The 21,869-nt window shown below is 44.2% G+C and overlaps 1 protein-coding gene across 1 annotated transcript in view; it reads left to right on the forward strand.

Annotated features, from left to right (window-relative positions):
* Window positions 1–11,442, forward strand: part of LOC141178705 (uncharacterized) — a 93,128-nt gene extending 81,686 nt beyond the window's left edge. The window contains exon 15 of the mRNA XM_073660584.1: window positions 8,313–11,442. Coding sequence (XP_073516685.1) covers window positions 8,313–10,087 — 1,775 coding nt within the window. The 3' untranslated portion in view covers window positions 10,088–11,442. The remainder of the gene's footprint in view (window positions 1–8,312) is intronic.
* The last annotated feature ends 10,427 nt before the right edge of the window (window positions 11,443–21,869 follow it).

Raw genomic sequence — 21,869 nt, forward strand, 5'->3', positions numbered from 1 at the left:
CTGGTCCGTCAGCACCTGCTCTGGGTATCCGTGTGGACGGCAGAAGTGCTGCTGAAAGGCTCTAGCTGCTGTTTGAGCCGTTAAGTCCTTGACGGGGACTACAACCAAGAACCGGGAGTAGTGATCCACGATCGTTAACGCATAGACGTAGCCACTTCTGCTGGGGGTCAGTTTTACATGATCCAAGGCTACCAGTTCCAACGGCTGCCTGGTGACGATGGACTGCAGGGGAGTCTTCTGACTGGCACGGTCCTTCCTTCTTAGGTTGCATGGGCCACAGTCTCTGCACCACCTCTCGATGGTTCCTCTCATGCCTACCCAGTGGAACCGCCCGCGCAGCAGGAACTCCAGCTTCTTCCATCCGAAGTGCCCAGCCCCGTCATGGTATGCCTCCAGTACCATAGCCGCGTCTCTTCTTGGCACCACTACTTGCCAGATCAGTTCATGCGTCCGGGAGTTAACCATTCTTCGGCACAACTTCCCCTTGTAAAGGAACAGTCGACTTTTCTCAGCCCACAGTTGCTTGGTTTCCTCCGGAGCGTCTGGGTCAAGGCGAGCATCTGGCTGAGTCAGCATCTCCTTCACCAGTCGGACGGCGGGGTCACTGTCTTGCGTTTTCGCCCAGTTGTAATGAGGTAAGGGGTTGAACGTAGCGGATTGCTTACCCCTTACACGGTGGGAATACTGGGTAGTCCCATGACGGTGGAACGCGGGGAGTTCAACTTCTTCCAGTTCCTCTGGATCTTCCCCTACATCCGGTAGGTTTGGCATTCTGGACAAGGCATCCGCGTTGGTATTGGAGCGTCCTGCCCGGTATTTGATCGTGAATTCATAGTTGGACAGGCGGGCCATCCATCTCTGCTCCAGGGCACCGAGTCTTGCAGTGTCCAGATGTGTCAACGGGTTGTTATCCGTGTACACGGTGAACCGGGAAGAGGCGAGGTAGTGCTTAAAGCGTTCGGTGATTGCCCACACCACTGCCAGGAACTCTAGCTTGAATGAGCTGTAATTCTCAGGGTTTCTTTCGGTGGGTCGCAGTTTTCGGCTGGCGTAAGCAATTACCCGTTCTCTCCCCTGCTGGATCTGGGACAGTACGGCTCCTAGCCCGATGTTACTTGCGTCGGTGTAGAGGATAAAGGGCTGGCTGTAATCAGGGTATGCCAGGATTTCATCCCCCGTGAGGGCCATCTTCAGCTGGCGGAAGGACTCTTCTTCCAGCTTCTCCCATCTGAAGGGCGGCTTCTGGTTCTTGGCCTTCCTGGACTGGCCAATCAGGAGGTCCTGCATAGGAGCTGCCTTTTTGGTGAAACCGGGAATGAATCTTCGGTAGTAGCCTACCAACCCGAGGAACTGCCGTACTTCCCTTACGCTGGAGGGTCTTGGCCATTCCTTAATCGCGGTGATCTTATCAGGGTCGGGAGCCACTCCGTCAGCACTCACCACGTGTCCCAGGTACTGCACTTTTGGTTTTAGCAGGTGACACTTCGACGGTTTCACCTTCAGACCGTAGTTTGCCAGGGCTTCAAACACTTCCGCCAGGTGTTTCAGGTGGTCCTCGTAGGTTTTGGAATAAACTATAACATCGTCCAGGTACAGCAGGACCGTCTCAAAGTTCCGGTGTCCCAGACAGCATTCCATCAATCGTTGGAAGGTTCCTGGTGCGTTGCAGAGTCCGACCGGCATGCAGGTAAACTCGCTAAGTCCCATCGGGGTGGTGAATGCGGTCTTCTCCCGGTCCGCCTCTGCTACAGGAACCTGCCAGTACCCGCTAGTTAGATCCAAAGTGGAGAAGAAGTTAGCAGATTTTAAAGCAGCCAAAGACTCCTCTATCCTTGGTAAGGGGTACGCATCTTTGTGTGTGATACGGTTGATTTTCCGGTAGTCTACACACATTCTCATGGTGTTGTCTTTTTTTTTAACCAAGACTAGTGGAGCTGCCCATGGGCTACAGCTATCCCTGATTACCCCAGCCTCCTTCATGTCTCTAAGCATCCCCTTGGCGTCTTGGTAGTGTGCAGGGGGTACGGGACGATACCTCTCCTTTATGGGAGGATGGTCTCCCGTGGGGATGTGATGTTCCACTCCCTTTACCCGCCCGAAGTCTAGCGGGTGTTTACTGAACACTCTCTCGTATTCCTGGATCACCCGGTAGACTCCCTGCTTGTGGTGAGCGGGTGTGGAGTCAGTACCCAAATGCAGTTGCTGACACCAGTCCTCCATTTGTTGCTTAGAGCCGTTACCTTCCTCTGGATGAGATGGAGGCAAGGGTTCCACGGACTGTACAGAATTTTGGTTGATGGTATACAATTTGGCTAGCGTAGCATACCGGGGCAGGTACACTTCCCTCTTCCCGATATTTATTATGCGAACGGGCACCCTCCCATGGCGTACATCAACCACCCCCCGTGCCGTCAAAATGGTGGGCCTACTGTCTGAGTAGACTGGTTCTACCATTGCCTGGTAATCTCTACCTCTCAGACCAATAGCTGCCCGGCACCAAATCATCATTTCACTTTTCGGGGGCATGGCAATAGGGAAAGGGTCACACATTCTCACGCTACCAATCTCACCACCGGAGAGTTCCACCTGTTGCCGTCGCATCAGTGCCCGGATCTCTTTTTGGAGCACTCGCTGCTGACCGGAGCTGGCGTTCTTGGCAACCTGCTGTAAAATGAGAATCACCTCTGCAAGACAATTTTCAATCACATTAGTTCCTAGAGTTATCTTTGGGTGACTCTCGCGCTTGTCAATGTCCACAATGATCAGTCCCTGTGCTGCCAGTTCGACTTTACCGATTTTAATGATCACCTCTTTAAATCCGATCTGTGGCACGGGCTGACCATTGCTGGCGATGATACTCAAGTCGTCGTCAGGGTAGCGAGTTATATCCGAGTCATTCCAGTACTGCTTGAAGAGCACGTACGAGATGGTGGTGACCTGTGACCCGGTGTCCAGTAGGGCACTCATAGGAATGCCATCCAGTACCACAGGCAAGACTGGACGTCCTCCCACATATTTGTCACGCCAGTTCGATGGGCCTGGTGATCTTATTCCTAGGTGTTGGCCCTCTACCCCAGGTTGTGCCAGTTTAAAGGACAGTACCTTGCCATATGTCCGGGTTGATTGCAGAGGCGGCAGATGGGTTGTCCGTCCTCGTATCGGTCGCTGGGTCTTCCTCTGGCCGGTGGGGTCCTCCTTGGTCGTCGCCACGGGATATCCTCCGGTCCGGATGCCAGCTGAATCTTCCCTGGAGTAGAAACCTGTAAAGACTGCACAGTTCGGGTTAGCGCAGCAACGCTTTTAGTTAGCTCTTGGACCTGATGGTGCAGGTCTGTATCTGGGTCATTGTTTAAAGCCTGCGCATCAGCTCCCGCAGGCCCTGCCGACAAGGTCGCCGTCTCCTGGTGGTAAGTGGTAGTAGGGCGTCTGTGGGTCACAGCGCCACCTGGTGCCGGTTCTCGGAGCACCCGGATGGCTCTGTCCTTGAACTGTGCAAAGTCCAGATGAGGGTCCTGTAAGGCCATTGCCCGCAACTGGGTTCGGTGGGCATTGCAATGTAGACCCTCTATAAATTGTTCAGTCAACAACTTGTCTTCGTTTCCCAGGCCGTCAGGGTCGGCCTGCTTAATGGCTCTCAGGGCCTCTTGTAGGTTTAGTGCATAGTCCCTTATATTCTCATGTGCTCGCTGCTTGCACCCGTAGAATCTAAGCTTGATCTCGGCTGAGGTACGGGTATCAAAGGTGTCCTTCAGCCGGGCTAGTATCTCTGCGACAGTCCTCCTCCTCCCAAGTGGCCAGGACTTTACCTCCCTTTGGGCTGCCCCTGTTATTTGAGCCACCAGGATGCTCACTTTTTGCTCTTCTGTGAGGGGGTACACCTGGAAGAGGCTATCCAGCTTTTCTCTGAAGTCAGTTAGGGTATGTGACTCCCCTGAGTACTGGGGTAGCCAGGCTGCCCCCGGGATATAGGGCATAGTGAAAGGCATGACCGCAGCAGCGGTGGCGCTAGCGGTGGCTGTGGCAGTGAAGCTCTCCTCTGTTTCCGACATCCTCCTCCCCCCTAGTGGACCGTGGCCTACCTTGCGATGATCCTCTTCCGTAGGCCGCGGCTCCGCAGTGGATCGTCAGGGTCGAGGACCTTCCGTCGCGCTCCTGTGACGTCGGCGTCTGCTGGGCTCCTTCCAGGACCTTACGCAACGTCCGGACGTGAGGCGGAGCTTCAGTTCTCGCGCGCTTTCGGAGTCCACGCCCCTCTTCTTCCCGCGCGGCGTCCTCAAGATGGCGTCCAATGGCGGGAAAACTCCACGGATGGCGGGAAGAAGGCAGAAGATGGCGTCGGATGGCGGGAAAACTCCACGGATGGCGGGAAGAAGGCAGAAGATGGCGTCGGATGGCGGGAATCTTCACCACAGGTAAGTTTAAGGCTGTGTGCCCACGTAGCATTTTTCAAGCGTATGTGCTGCGGAATTTCCGCAGCGTAAACGCTTGAAAAACGCATGTATATCCGCACCCCATGGTCCCCAATGGGATTCCGCAAGTTCTATGCACATGCTACGGATTTTTCCGCAGCGGATATGCTACGTACAAAAATCCGCAGCATGTCATTTAATTTTGCGGAAGCGCAGCGGAACTCCCGCCATTGACTTGCATTGAGACGCATAGAAACCGCGACTGTACATTTGTACAAGCGGCTTCTATGCGTCTCTATGTGCGGATGGTACCCAGTTCTGGAGGAGAGGAGACTCTCATCCAGACCTGGGTACCATTGTACCTGTAAAAAAAGAATAAAATAACAAATAAAGTTTATACTCACCTGTCCGGCGTCTTCTCTCTGAATGCCGACATCGCTTGAGGACCTGCGGTGACGTCACAGTCATGTGACCGCAGGCCCTTCACCGCTCTGTCTCGCGATATGCCGGCAGCCAGGAACCAGCCAGGAAGCAGCGCTGCAGCCACGCCGGGGCCTCCGGGGTGAGTATAGCTTTATTTGTTTTATTTTTACGGTTCACACTGTAGAAATCCGTGCTGTTTGCATGGATTTATACAGTGTGACCTAGTTGTCAAGCACTTTCCAAGTGATGCTATCGCCTGGAAAGTGCTTGTCAATCTGCATGCGGAAACGCATGTGAACCCGCATGTGGATCCGCATGTATTCTGCAGGAAAAACGCATGCACAATCTGCATGCGTTTTTTTCTGCCAGGGAGATGCAGAAATGCTGCAGAAACGGTGCGGTGTAGTTTAGGGTCTTTACTGGTGGCAAAGGTAGACCCTCCCGGGGGTACTGGCTAGCGATCGGGGCCTGGTCAGTCCGTGAGCAGATAGGATCTCCCCTGGCCAGGCGGAGTTGTAGGCCTCCCCAACTAATTGTACTCTTCCTGGCTACCTTGCTAGAAGCGGGTAGAAGTAGCCCACGTTCCTGAGTGTACCGTGTGGTGCTCACCCGTATGGCCGGTGACTCGGGGCCTTCTGGTAGCCTCCGCTCCACGCCGGCGGTGCTGGTCCCTTGCGTGTGACCGTGCCTTCGGGTTTCTTGGCCAGAGGACCTGGAATCCCCTGCCGGTCGGTTTCTGCTGCTGGGTATGGATCAGTCCCCACAGCCTCGGACTCCGTGTCCGGTGAGAACTCTTCAGTCAGGATGAGCTCTATAGCTTCCAATCCCTGACCCCTTCTATCACTGCTCCCACAGAGCTCCTGTTCTTACTTTCCCTGTATCTGCTCCACTCCAGACCAGACTGTGTCTCTGTCTGGGACTCCTCTTCTTCTTCCTTCTTCTCCCTAACCCTGCCTCAGCCCCCAGTTTTTATAGGGGAAGTTCTTCCCCTCCCAGGACTGGGCAGGAGGTGTGGCATGCTTAGGGTGCCTGACCAGGAGACCTCCCACCTGCTCTCAGACGTAATATTGCTATTACTGTGGTAACCAGACCCCTGGGGTTCCACATTACATGTTTTTATATTCTTTCTTTTTTTTACAAGTTCATTCTGTATGATAGTTTCATTGTGGTTGGATCAGCCGGCCTCACTTATGTGAGTCTGTAACTCCCTGATAGTCTTTCATAAAGAACTCCATTGCCTCTTCCCAATGCTCGAGATCTAAATTTAAGACACCTCAGCTCTGCAGTATTATAAAAAAGTTCACTTTAAATGTCTAATATTTCTTCTTGAAACTCATCTGACAGAAAATATTGTCCCTTACGATAGTTTAGATTCCCAAGAGCCACCGAGCCCCATACTCTAATTACCCCAGAGAGGTTTCTCCAGTAGTTACTCATTTTTCTATGATGAAGACTGTTCAGTTTTATCATTTCAGTAGATGGTTTATTGTCTATAGTCACAGTTTTTGACTTCAGTGATCCTCTGATTTAACCCCTTCCTGCAGCCAGTATTATGTTTCTAATCAGACCCATTTTTCAAATCTGACGTGTGTCACTTTATGTGGTGATAACTCTGGAATTCTTCACAAAGGATAATAGGAAACAAATGGACCTAACAAATTATTTTCCAACTTCTCTGGAATCTGACAATCCCCTATATACGGTTGTACCCTACTGTCTGGGCACATGGCAGGTTAAGAAGGGAAGGAGCGACATTTACATATTAGGAATGCAGATTTTACTGGAATAATTTGCAGACACAATGTTTTGGGGGCACTGGTCATGGTCACCTGGAAGCTCAAAAGATGGCCACCATGAACAGGCTTGTCTTATCTACCCCTTTTACAGATTTCACAAATTACTTTGCTCATCAGCGTTTAACCCCTCTACATGGATCTGGAGTTACACAGAGACCCCCTAGGCTTGGGCCATGGCGTTACCTGCTGTTCTGTGGAGTGAGATGGGAAGAAGAATAGTCAGGTAGCCGGGTCAGAACCAGGAGGGCAGAGAAAATACAAAATCAGAAGACACAAGAGTAGTCAGTAAACGGGCCGAGGTCACAACAGAAACAAATACACAAGCCGGGAGCTGATCACAGAGGACTGAACCAGAGAAGAACAAGGCTGTATCTGGCAGCTTCTGGCAATATGCTTCCAGCTTTAGTAGGGTGTGGTGCTCTCCAATTGGCTGAAGCAGGGAGCAGATTACTTCAGCTGGACAGCACACACACCTATACTGCCAGACTGGATGGTACTACAGGTCCCAGGCACCCTAATCTTAGTGGCTGGACAGAGCCTGCGCCACCAAGAGCTTCTGGTTCTGACGTCTCCTCCATCACCAGCGCCGCCTGCAGGATGAATAAGGCAGCGCCTGGTGTCAAAAGCAGACATCAGACAAGTCTAAGCAGGAGGAGAAGTAGACGCCCCAGAGGAGATGGTACACACCTTTTGCAGAAGCCCTAATATAACAAAATGGCAGAAAACCAGAGCAGTAGAAATCCCCATAAAGTGACTCCATTTTGGAAATTATAACCCTCAGTGAATTAATGTATAGGAGAAGTGAAATTATGAATTCACAGTCACTTTCCAAAAATTATCATGCAGTGGATGTTGGAGAGTGAAAATTACAAATATATCATTTTATTGCCCAACACATAGTGCCCAGATTGTTCTCCAGGAGACACACACCATAAATTAAGTGGGTTCTTCTCACTATAGTAATGTCAAATACATGGATGCTAAATGTGGTTTGGGCACACTGCAAGGCTCAGAAGCGAGGGGGAGATCTGACTTTGGGAGAGTGGATATTGCTGGATTGGTTTATGGAAGCCATGTTGATTCTCAAGAGCCTTTGAGCCACTAATAATGTGGAAACCTCTGTTTTTCCACTGACAGATGATGGACCTGAGTGGGGACTTGTTTTTTTGTGAGATGAGTAGAAGTTTTTATTGTTATTATTTTTGCCTACATAACATTGTTTGATGGCTTCTTATTCCATATTTTGGAGGCAGAATAAACAATCAGTTGGACACCACGCTCTACTGGTTCCTCCTATGAGGTTTTCTATTAGACTGTGAACTGTCATTCTGTCAATAACTTCCCATTTCTACAGACATTTCAAGTACAATGAACACAAGAATCCCATAGAAAAATAAATAAAGATTGCATACCACTTCTAAATCAATCTAAACAAACACATCCCTGGGCTACATGCTAGTCCAGGAAAATGAAGAGATACATGCTCAAGTTTAAATATTCCTCTATTTTTTAGATTTGTGTCTAATAAAATAGATTTTTAAACTTGAGCATATATCTCTTCATTTCCCTGGATTAGCATGTAGCCCAGGGATGTGTGTGTTTAGACATTTTAAGTACAAATCTTCAAAAATATAAATTTCAGGGACATTTTATTCAAAATTAATAATTGTTTTTTTCTTGGCAGATGATTGTACCAGGAGATCAGATGGACAGGAGATTTTTAAATCTGACGATCTTGAGATCCCACAAGATACAATTGAAGTGAATGCCATTACTCCAGATATACCATCATCCCTTCACAGCAAACATCAATCATCTGATCCTATGAAACAGGTCCTGTCTTTTGATTCATTTCCAACTTCAAAGGAAAATGAAAATAAAATAAGCATTAAAAAACGAACTGCTCCTAAAGCAAAGAAATCATTTTCACGTTCAGAAAATGGAAATAGTTTTACCCTTGAAAAGTCTATTCTTAAACATCAAAAAATACACACAGCGGACAATAGATTTTTTTGTTCCAAATGTGGAAAATGTTTTAACCAGAAATCAGTTTTTGTTGATCACCAGAGAACCCACACAGGGGAGAAGCCTTTTTCATGTTCAGAATGTGGGAAATGTTTTAAACGGAAAGCGCATCTTGATAACCACCAGAGAATTCACACAGGGGTAAAGCCCTTTTCCTGTTCAGAATGTGGGAAATGTTTTAACCAGAAATCAGCTTTGGTTAACCACCAGAGAACCCACATAGGGAAGAAGCCTTTTTCATGTTCAGAATGTGAGAAATGTTTTAACCAGAAAGCGCATCTTGATAGCCACCACAGAACCCACACAGGGGAGAAGCCCTTTTCCTGTTCAGAATGTGGGAAATGTTTTTACCAGAAATCAGCTTTAGTCAAGCACCACAGAACCCACACAGGGAAGAAGCCTTTTTCATGTTCAGAATGTGAGAAATGTTTTAACCAGAAAGCATATCTTAAAAACCACCAGAGAACCCACATAGGGGAGAAGCCTTTTTCATGTTCAGAATGTGGGAAATGTTTTAACCGGAAAGCGCATCTTGATAGCCACCAGAGAACCCACACAGGAGAAAAGCCCTTTTCCTGTTCAGAATGTGGGAAATGTTTTAATCGTAAAATGATTCTTGATAGACACAAGAGAACTCACACAGGGGAGAAGCCTTTTTCTTGTTCAGAATGTGGGAAATGTTTTAATCATAGAATGATTCTTGAAAGTCACAAGAGAACCCACACAGGGGAGAAGCCCTTTTCCTGTTCAAAATGTGGGAAATGTTTTACAAGGAAATCAGGTTTGATTAAGCACCAGAGAACTCACACAGGGGAGAAGCCCTTTTCCTGTTCAGAATGTGGGAAATGTTTTAATCGTAAAATGATTCTTGATAGTCACAAGAGAACCCACACAGGGGAGAAGCCCTTTTCCTGTTCAGAATGTGGGAAATCTTTTAACCAAAAATCAGTTTTGGTTGCGCACCAGAGAACTCACACAGGGGAGAAGCCTTTTTTATGTTCAGAATGTGGGAAATGTTTTAATCATAAATCACATCTTAATAAACACCAGAGAACCCACACAGGGGAGAAGCCTTTTTCATGTTCAGAATGTAGAAAGTGTTTTACAGATAAATCATCTCTTGTAACACATCAGAGAACTCACACAGGGGAGAAGCCTTTTTCATGTTCAGAATGTGGGAAATGTTTTAACCATAAATCACATCTTGCTAAACACAAGAGAACCCACACAGGGGAGAAGCCTTTTTCATGTTCAGAATGTAGAAAGTGTTTTACAGACAAATCATCTCTTGTTACACATCAGAGAACTCACACAGGGGAGAAGCCTTTTTCATGTTCAGAATGTGGGAAATGTTTTAACCAGAAATCAGCTTTGATTAAGCACCAGAGAACTCACACAGGGGAGAAGCCTTATTCCTATTCTTCTTTTTTTTAATGCAAGAAATTTTTATTGAGATTTTTTCATTAGTTTTTTTTTTCACGGTGGGAACCAGGCATATAGAGTCCATCTGTTCACCTTTTCTGCATCGCACAAAGACTCAGTGGTTGGAACCAAAGATCTCAAATTTGGACTCATCAGCACAGATTTCCACTGGTCTAATGTCCATTCCTTGTGTTCTGTAGCCCAAACAAGTCTCTTCTGCTTGTTGCCTGTCCTTAGCAGTGGTTTCCTAGCAGCTATTTTACCATGAAGGCCTGCTGCACAAAGTCTCCTCTTAACAGTTGTTGTAGAGATGTGTCTGCTGCTACAACTCTGTGTGGCATTGACCTGGTCTCTAATCTGAGCTGCTGTTAACCTGCGATTTCTGAGGCTGGTGACTCGGATAAACTTATCCTCAGAAGCAGAGGTGACTCTTGGTCTTCCTTTCCTGGGGCGGTCCTCATGTGAGCCAGTTTCTTTGTAGAGCTTGATGGTTTTTGCAACTACACTTGGGGACACTTTCAAAGTTTTCCCAATTTTTCGCACTGACTGACTTTCATTTCTTAAAGTAATGATGGCCACTCGTTTTTCTTTACTTAGAATTTGTATTATAGCAAGAAAAAAGCAGCTAACAGTCTATTCAGTAGGACTATCAGCTGTGCATCCACCAGACTTCTGCACAACACAACTGATGGTCCCAACTCCATTTATAAGACAAGAAATCCCACTTATTAAACTTGACAGGGCACACCTGTGAAGTGAAAACCATTTCCAGTGACTACCTCTTGAAGCTCATCAAGAGAATGCCCAGAGTGTGCAAAGCAGTCATCAAAGCAAAAGGTGGCTACTTTGAAGAACCTAGAATATAAGACATATTTTCAGTTGTTTCACACTTTTTTGTTAAGTATATAATTCCACATGTGTTAATTCATAGTTTTGATGCCTTCAGTGTGAATGTACAATTTTCATAGTCATGAAAATACAGAAAAATCTTTAAATGAGAAGGTGTGTCCAAACTTTTGGTCTGTACTGTATGTTATATATTGTATAAATTCCTTTATCCACCCAACTTTGAAATCCCTCTAATTTATAATTAAACCATATAGGTGTAGATTCATTGCAGTCTCCTATTTCCATTATATCTTTACCCCTATCCCAGACCTTGTAGAGTAGAGCAAGTGTAGGGTATATTGATTTCTTGTGTGCGAGGTCATTCAGTTCCACTATATGAATAGGAATATTCCACTGTGTTCCTGAGGTAATTAACCGCTTAATACTATTTGGGTTTGCAGCGCTTTGCCACCCATCCAAATGTTGCATTTTGCGCTGTCATATAATACAATGGTGAAAAAAGTATTTAGTCAGCCACTAATTGTGCAAGTTCTCCCACTTAAAAAGATGAGAGCGGCCTGTAATTGACTTCATAGATAGACCTCAACTATGAGAGACAAAATGAGAAAACAAATCCTGAAAATCAAATTGTCTGATTTGGAAAGAATTTTTTTTCAAATTTTGGTGGAAAATAAGTATTTGGTCAATTACAAAAGTTCATCTCAATACTTTGTTATATATCCTTTGTTGGCAATGACAGAGGTCAAATGTTTTCTGTAAGTCTTCACAAGGTTGGCACACACTGTTGCTGGTATGTTGGCCCATTCCTTCATGCAGATCTCCTCTAGAGCAGTGATGTTTTGGGGCTGTCGCTGGGCAACACAGACTTTCAACTCCCTCCAAAGGTTTTCTATAGGGTTTTGATCTGGAGACTGGCTAGGCAACTCCAGGACCTTGAAATGCTTCTTATGAAGCCACTCCTTTGTTGCCCTGGCAGTGTGCTTTGGATCATTGTCATGCTGAAAGACCCAGCCACGTTTCATCTTCAATGCCCTTGCTGATGGAAGGAGGTTTGCACTCAAAATCTCACGATATATGAGCCCATTCATTCTTTCATGTACACAGATCAGTCGTCCTGGTCCCTTGGCAGAGAAACAGCCCCAAAGCATGATGTTGCCACCCCCATGCTTCACAGTAGGTATGGTGTTCTTTGGATGCAACTCAGCATTCTTTCTCCTCCAAACACGACGAGTTGTGTTTCTACCAAACAGTTCTACTTTGGTTTCATCTGACCATATGACATTCTCCCAATACTCTTCTGGATCATCCAAATGCTCTTTAGCAAACTTCAGACAGGCCCGGACATGTAATGGCTTAAGCAGGGGGACACGTCTGGCACTGCAGGATCTGAGTCCCTGGCAGCGTAGTGTGTTACTTATTGTAGCCTGTGTACCGTTGGTCCCAGCTCTCTGCAGGTCATTCACTAAGTCCCCCCCATGTGGTTCTGGGATTTTTGCTCACCATTCTTTAGATCATTTTGATCCCACGGGGTGAGATCTTGTGTGGAGCCCCCGATCGAGGGAGATTATCAGTGGTCTTGTATGTCTTCCATTTTCTAATTATCGCTCCCACAGTTGATTTCTTCACACCAAGCTTCTTGCCTATTGCAGATTCAGTCTTCCCAGCGTGGTGCAGGGCTACAATTTTGTTTCTGGTGTCCTTCAACAGCTCTTTGGTCTTCACCATAGTGGAGTTTCGAGTGTGACTGTGGACAGGTGTCTTTTAAACTGATAACAGGTTCAAACAGGTGCCAGTACAACAGGTAATGAGTGGAGGACAGAGGAGTCTCTTAAAGAAGAAGTTACAGGTCTGTGAGAGCCAGAAATCTTGCTTGTTTGTAATTGACCAAATACTTATTTTCCACCAAAATTTGAAAAAAATTTCTTTCCAAATCAGACAATATAATTTTCAAGATTTGTTTTCTCATTTTGTCTCTCATAGTTGAGGTCTACCGATGATGTAAATTACAGGCCTCTCTCATCTTTTTAAGTGGGAGAACTTGCACAATTGATGGCTGACTAAATACTTTTTTTCCCCACTGTATATTAGTGCATTAGGAATCGCTAAAACACCAGATTCCTTGTCACTTTGTAGATATTCACATTTTATCCTAGCCGATTTCTTTTTCCATATAAGAGAACGAAACTTGCTATGAATTTTCTGAAAATGGGAATTATGGATCCAAATAGGGGCATTATGCAGAATGTATGAGAGTTGGGGCATCAATATAATTTTTAAGAAATTCCCTCTTCCTACAGCTGATAATGGTAATCTGCACCACACATCAATTTTCTTTTTATACTTTTCCAGAAGAAGATATAGATTCAGTGCAATGTAATCCGGAGATCTTATCGTTATACTTATACCCGGTATTAGAATTTCTCAGCCGTTTGTATTCGTGTATGTTCTAATATGCTGGAATTAGGGATATCATCAAATGGTAGAATAACTGACTTATCCCAATTAATGGACAGGCCTGACCATTCACCAAACTCTCCAATAATGTTCAGAATAGGATCAGTAGACTTCTGGATATCACCTACAGTACATATATAACTGTTTGTGTATTATACAATCACTGTATTTTATGTAGTGTGGGCCCCCGCTTCTGCAGTGCCACCATGTAACCAATTGCTTGTGAAATAAAGGTTTATGACCGAACTCATGTTTGGTGTTTCTGCTTTGGGTTTCTGATTATTCCCAAATGGTCTGCCATTCATATCCTAGCATAGATATGTCACCATTTTATTGGTACTAGACAATTGTCTGATACGTAGTTACTTTCCTTTGGTTTGATATATATTATTCGCTTTGTTCAATTTTTATTTTTGTTGTGTTAACCCCTTTACCCCCCAGAGTGGTTTGCACGTTAATGACCAGGCCAATTTTTACAATTCTGACCACTGTCACTTTATGATGTAATAACTTTGGAACGCTTCAATTGATCTCACTGATTCTGAGATTATTTTGTGTGACATATTGTACTTCATGATAGTGGTAAAATTTCTTCGATGAGACTTGCGTTACTTTGTGAAAAAATCAGAAATTTGGTGAAATTTGAATTTTCATGCCCTTAAATCAGAGATTAGTTAATAAATAACAATTCCCACATAAAACACACGTCACCCACTATAGGCAATACTAGGGGGTATAATGGAGTCTAGACACAATGAAATGTAAAAAATTACAGTTTTTATTAAGTCATATATTAAAAGAAAAAGGTTTTTTCCAACACAACGATTAAAAAGTTAAGCAGGAAAATTTTCAGCTGTCCAGGATTATGTATATGGGACTCAATCCAAAGGCTCTTGTAGGATCGAGGGTAGGGTTAAGATATTTATTCCCTCAATGAATATATAGATATCAGCAATCCAGCTTTTAATGCTTACTGGCCAGAGGGTATAAAGTACAAATGCCCTATAAAGTGCCAGTGCCAGCAGCATGGGCATGTTACCCTAATAGATATACAGATATCAACAATCCAGTTTTTTGATACATGATGACCAGAGGGTATAAAGTACAAATGCCAAATAAAGTGTCAGTGCCAGCAGCATGGGCTTATTGCCACAATATAGCTATATCAAAGGGACATTCAGATAATAATATTGTGGTGAGACCCAACCACTATATCCCCAGTTGTCATAATGTCAATTACTTACAGCCAGAGGAGAGAGAAAGTGACCCAGTGATCCTGGTGCTGCACCCCGACGACGCTGTTTCGCCATGCTTCTTCCAGGGGGGGTTAACCACTATAGCTTAACTGGCTCCTTAAATAGTGCCCGTGCCCTATCAAATCGCACTGATATGTACATGTGATGCTCGGTGTATTGGGCGCATGAACGCCGTCTGGCATCTCGTAACTACAGAAGAGACTTGGAACGCAAGCGTGGAATGCTTCGCCCTCCTAGGTGCGCCTGACCGGAAGTCCACGAGCGCCGCCGGCTGCGCATGCGCACCCACCGAGCGTGACACAGGAGATGGAGAATGAGTGATGCGCCCAGTAGCGGAGTACAAAAGAGGCGGGGCTAGTAAGGTCAGAAAACGAAACAGTCTTCATCCTATTCCCAATGAAAGGGAAGAGATTGGTCTCTACCCTATTTTCTCTTCTGTTTTCAGTCCATATGTTTATGTATATAAATATATATATATATATATGTGTATATATGTCTTTTAGCTACAGCAATGTAACCTATGATTAAGAACCCCTGTTTGGTTGGAAATGCGTAAGGTCTGCCTTACATATGGCGCTTTTTTAATGGAACTAATAAAATGGACGTTTTAACTTCACATCTCTTGTGATGGATACGGAGAAGGTGCTGGAGTTTACTTCTAGTATGTGATACTGTGCGGGCGCCATATTGCTGCAGGCAATTTTGTTTTTCCTCCAACAATATGGCACCGCCGGCCGCGCTTGCGCAATGGCATCTATCGGCAAATGAGAGACGCTATTGCGCATGCGCGGGCGTAGGCGCCATTTTCATGCATATAAATGTCAGACTTGGATATACCCAATTGCATATGCATTATTTAAAATAGGGGGCAGGTCACTGAACGCACAGTGACCTATCAGAAAGCAGACAAATGAATACACAAGTAGATCACCAAGATAAAGCCCCTCCCCAAATGCCCGCCCCAGAGCACGAGCATATCATTATCTCAGAAATGAATATAAAGATTAAACAAGAACCACTGGATGGATTTCATCAACAAAGGTATCATGTCAATCAGTGTAATGTCGCCCACCTGACAGTGTATGTACTTTAGTTTGCACAATCCTGCGCTTTAAGTGAGGCAGCCACACATAGAACTAATCATATATAAATACAGACGTATAAACCTGCTGCCAATCTATTGTGAGTATATGTGATCTCATATTAGCTATGGAGCGATGATAAACCCTTATGTACAATATGTGACTCCATATTATTGTACATTAGCTTAAATAATTTCAATTTCAGCTAAATAAAATGCCAAATTTGGTATTGATTTATTATTTTTAATGCATGCTACATCAATTTGATTGAAATACTCAGTGACTGTGTGTAGAAGCATAAGGAGGAGCACAATTACGATAATATAGTACATTTTTATATATTTTCAGTTTTTTTTGTGTTTTATAAGAATTCTTAGTGACGACATTTACTCACTATATGGCATCAAAATACACAAGACCGGTAATCTAACAATAGACCGCAATGCATACAGAACAGAGGTTTAGACAATGATTCAAAATCAGCGAGATAAGAAAAACCTATTAGAAGAACATGTGTGGAAGCCGCACGCTAACAATCGCTGGGTATCTAAGGTGGAGACAAGCTGGCGTGTCAGCCATATGCTGCGGAAGGAGAACAGATCATTCGGGGGGAGACAGACTAGTCACAGCGGGGATTTACGGGCCGTCTTTTCAGTAAACTTGTATACAGCCCCCATAAAGAACGGAGTTTTTCCGTATATAAAGATCCAAGGCCGCAGTGTTTCAAGGCAGATGGAGAGACTAATGGAGGCTCTAATCCTGGTGATCAAGAGATGGAGAAACAGCAAATGCCGATAAGAAGTGTGAGAGGAAGAGGAGGGTGGAGATGGAGATGTAATAGAAAAGCATGATGTTCCTTCTCCGATTTACACCATGCGGTACCCCGGTGCTTCGCTGACAGACCACCAAGCCTATCTGGTTCTCAGTATCTTCTCCGTATCACCACCTCTAAGGGGTTTATGTGTTTTATCAATTGCATAAATGATTAATGTGCTGAGATGACTTTGATGTTCCTGTATAAAATGTTTGGAGATTTGTGATATGTTTCTATTTGCACCTTTGTTCTCGATATCATTAATACGTTCTCTGATTCCAGCCTGTAACCGGCGTTTTGTGCTGCCGACATATTGTAGATTGCCGGCCGTGCATCCATCTTGTATATTACACTGCTCGTGTTATAATTAAGAGACGTTTTGATCTGATCGGTGTTTTTGTTACTTCAGTCAGTAAAATTCTGACATTTGTGAGTATTTGCATGTTTTGCCGGATGTTGTTCCACACTTGAAAAAACCCTTTAAGTGTAGAAAACTAGAGGAAGCAGCTTGTGTAGTTGTCAAAAATCTAGGGGAGAGGCTCGATCCAAAGATGGTGCTTTTCTGGATACTACTACACCCACCTTTGATTATTTTAGCTATATCTGGGTCCTCTATCAAAATGGATAAATTACTATAATCGATTGTTTTAATTGAGGAAACTGACTGCTGTATTGCAGGACAAGTGTAGGGGGACGTCCTTATGATCTGATTGATTAGATTTATGTTTGAACCGGGTTTTGTGCACAACTATTTTTTCGTCTCTATTTAGCCTCCAATTGCTATAACCTCTCTTGGATTGTCTATTTCTGATGTTTCTTACTTCTCTTATATAGTCAGTTTCCATGCTACAATTACGTTTTGCCCGGATCATCTCCCCTACAGGTACACCTCTAGTTGTATGTTTTGGGTGATGACTCTTTGTGTGCAGGATTGTATTACCTGCTATACTTTTCTGAAAGTTGAGGTGATTATAGTTTTAGAGGGAATGCCAACCAGATTTAAATACAAAAAATCTGTGTGTGTCCGTTCTTGATGGAAAGTAAACCTTAAGATAAATGGGTAGCAATTGAAATAATTAATTTTGTACAGCAGATACATCGATGATATGGAATTCTGATGTATCTGCCGCATCACCATATAAAGTCTCTATATGGATTGTCCACGCAGTATACATACGACTCCTCATATCAGCTCAAAACTAAGTTGGCTAAAGAGGGGGAGTATTTTGCCCCCATTGAAACTCCATTGATTTGCATGTAATGTTTCATTAAATGAAAAATAATTGTTTTGTATGAGCAAATGTACAACATCCAAAACAAATAATTGTAAATCTGATGAAAAATTACTGTATTTTTTCATGTGAAAAGTGAAAATTTAGAGCATAAAGAGCTATTTTGTGGGGGATCGATGAATACAATGAGAAACTATCCAAGAAAAATTTGGACCGCTCCTTCACTGTATCTTTTACCAGCTTCTCTTCCCTTCCCCTTATTGTCGGGGTCCCTCAAGGATCAGTCCTAGGCCCCCTTCTTTTCTCCTTATACACTGCTCCTATTGGACAAACAATCAGCAGATTCTGTTTTCAGTACTATCTCTATGCTGATGACACCCAATTACACACCTCTTCTCCGGACATCACCCCTGCATTATTACAAAATACCGGTGATTGTCTTTCCGCTGTCTCTAACACTATGTCCTCCCTCTATCTAAAACTGAATCTGTCAAAAATTGAACTGCTCGTATTTCCTCCCTCCACTAACCTACCTGTGCCCGATATTGCCATTTCTGTTTGTGGCTCCATCATTACTCCCCAGCAACAAGCCCACTGTCTTGGGGTCACACTCGATTCAGATCATTAATTCACTCCTCACATCAAATCACTCTCTCGCTCGTGTCATCTACACCTCAAGAACATTTCAAGAATCAGGACTTTTCTTACCTTTGACTCGGCAAAAACTCACTGTAGCTCTTATTCATTCTCATCTAGACTATTGCAACTCTTTACTTATCGGCCTCCCTCTTTCTAAACTTTCCCCTCTCCAATCCATCCAGAATGCAGCAGCCAGGATCATATTCCTCTCCAACCGATACACCGATGCCTCTTCCCCACATACTGGCTGGTGACCAGTTCATGTAGTGTTATGTACTTACCCTATTTAGCATATTATGGCTGTATTATACAAAATATGTATATGTTACCTTTTGTGTCTCCCCTATTTCCTCATAGACTGTAAGCTTGTGAGCAGGGCCCTCACTCCTTTTAATATCTGAGTTATGTTTATTTGGTAATGTCTTTTTGTCTGTTCAAGCCCCCCCTAAAATTGTAAAGTGCTGCGGAATATGTTGGCGCTATAAAAATAAAAATTATTATTATGGTTGCCATATGATGTCACTCATGGCCTGCAACATCTCAGTACTATCCTGAAGGAAACCAGGTGCCCTCTGGACGAGGGTCTGGAGGAGCCAGGCAACCCACTCCCCCAGCCTCTCACCCAGAAAGCCAATGCCAGACACGATTGGTCTCATGGGGGTGGATATATTTCTTTGTGGGCTTTGGGCAGAGCATACAAATATTGGCATGGCAGGATTTTCTATTTTCAGATACTACATTTCTTTCTTTGAAAAAACCCTAAACTGAAACCTTGTTCCAACAAAGTAAAAAGTTTAGTTTTAACAGGCTGAGTTGGATTATCTGATAAACGCCTTTACACATTATTGTCAAACAGCATATCTTCAACCCAGTTCACATAATCCTTTTATCCGTGACAACCACTGATCCTCCTATGTCTGAGGTTTTGATAAGTTGTTCTTGGTTCTGAGTTGTTGTAGGGCGCACTGTAAACTGGGTTGGATATTGCTGGTATAAATTCATCCATCTTGGAATTTCTCAGAATGCGTCTTCAGCTCTGATTCTCTTATTTTGTAATTGATCCACAGCTGGTTTGTGTTTTTGTACTGGATATAAATTTGGATTTGGTACACTAATGACATCTTGATGAGATTATCAGCAGTACTGTTATGAGTATTTTCTTTTTCCAAGCAGAACAGTGAAAGTTTCTCCGTAAAGCGTAATGACCTGAAGGCGTTTTCTGGATTCAATTCACCACAATGTACATTAATTCCATCATTGTCAGAATGATTTCTAAGAGGGATATTCCTGATGAATTTGTTGACATCACAAATTGTGGAAAAAAGGTTGAAATTGTAAGTGGGTACAAAGTTTATACCATATGACGAGTCTGTATCGGTCCTCAGTTAAGGCTGTAGTAGATAAGTTACAGGGAATCTGTCACCACTGGCACTTATCTGACCTCTAAAATGGTGTAAACGTGATAGAAATGTAAATCTATACCTACAGTGGGTGCTCCAATTGAGCATCTCTGGAGAGACCTGAAAATGGCTGTCCACCAACGTTCACCATCCAACCTGAAGGAACTGGAGAGGATCTGCAAGGAAGAATGGCAGAGGATCCCCAAATCCAGGTCTGAAAAACTTGTTGCATCATTCCCAAGAAGACTCATGGCTGTATTAGCCCAAAAGGGTGTTTCTACTCAATACTGAGCAAAGGGTGTGAATACTTATGACCATGTGATATTTCAGTTTTTCTTTTTTATTAAATTTGCAAAAATTTCTACATTTCTGTTTTCTTTCAGTCAAGATGGGGTGCAGAGTGGACTTTCATGAGAAAAAATGAACTTTTTAGAATTTACCAAATGGCTGCAATGAAACAAAGAGTGAAAAATTTAAAGGGCCCTGAATACTTTCCGTACCCACTGTACCTGTATGCCTCATATTAAAAGTCTTGTTCCTATGAAATGTTTTTTTATTCCTACAAGTTTCTGATGCGTTCCCGTCGCGGGGCCCGCAAGAAATCCCACCTCCTGTGTGAATTACACGTTTCCCCTCTCCCCTGCACGTCCGTGCCCTGTGAGGTGCAGTTGCCGCTGCCAAACCACACACCAGCCAAACCAGGAGTGGTATCCGCAAGGCTCCCAGCACTTTAAATGCTGCGATCGCAGCACTTAGGGGGTTAGAGACCAAACAGAGGGACAGAAGCCCCTCTGCTCTTGGATCGGACACCCCGCGCCATCAGCACAGGGTCCCGATCGTTGCCATGGTGACCCGATGTTGTCATGATGACATCCGGGACACCAGAAAGTTACTTGGATCATGCTCAGTGCATGATCAAAGTAACTGGTGTCTGCTGCACTGACAGGTTATAATGTACAGCAGTGATCCTGCACTGCTATATATTATAGCTGCGATCAGACTGCAGAAAGTGAAAGTCCCATAGTGGGACTAAGTAAAAAAGTGGAAAAAAAAACCTACAATAAAAGTACACATATTTGGTATCACCGCGTTTGGAACGACCTGACCTATAAAACTGTCCCACTAGTTAACCCCTTTAGTGAACACGGTAAAAATAAAAAAACTAAGCAAAAAATGGTGGTTTATCATCAAACAGCCAAATAAAACGAGATCAAAAAGACAAATGTAAATAAAAATGGTACCGCTGAAAACGTCATCTTGGCCCGCAAAAAACAAGCTGCCATACAGCTCCATCAGGGGCTCCCCAAACACGACATGGCGTCCGCTAATTATTCAAGCAAATTTGACATGCAAAAAGTTAAATGGGGCTCCTTCCCTTCTGAGCCCTGCCGTGCGCCCAAACAGTGGTTTTCCCCCACATATGGGGTATCTGTGTACTCAGGAGAAATTACACAACAAATGGTATGGTGAAATTTCTCCTGTTACCCTTATGAAAATGCAAAAGTGGGGGCTGAAAAACATTTTTGCTGGAAAAATTTGAAAATTTTATTTTTATGGCTCAATATTATAAACTTCTGTGAAGCACCTGAGGGGTCTAGTTTCCAAAATGGTGTCACTTGTGGGGGGTTTCCACTGTTTAGGCAAATCAGGGGCTCTCCAAACGCGACATGGCGTCCGCTAATTATTCAAGCAAACTTTACTTTCAAAAAGTCAAATGGCGCTCCTTCCCTTCCGATCCCTGAAACACCGAACATGAGGTCAGTGAAAAACCTTTATTTCACAAGCAATTGGTTACATGGTGGCACTGCAGAAGCGGGTGCCCACACTACATAAAATACAATGATTGTATAAATACACAAATAGTTAAATATATAATATATATACATAAATACATATACATACACACACACACATGTATTCTGAACCACAAAGGAGCAAGTATGTACAAGTAGAATGAGGCCAAGCGTATAAAGCAATAGACCTAGTGTAGCATGTCAATGATCCTGGGGTAGCCTAAAAATAATAACAAGACAAGTGCCCAGAAGATGCTGGTTAGATGTTAGAGGAA

This window comes from Phyllobates terribilis, unplaced genomic scaffold (assembly GCF_046119375.1).
Source record: "Phyllobates terribilis strain yellow unplaced genomic scaffold, ASM4611937v1 Scaffold_29__1_contigs__length_15306474, whole genome shotgun sequence".
NCBI lineage: Eukaryota > Metazoa > Chordata > Amphibia > Anura > Dendrobatidae > Phyllobates > Phyllobates terribilis.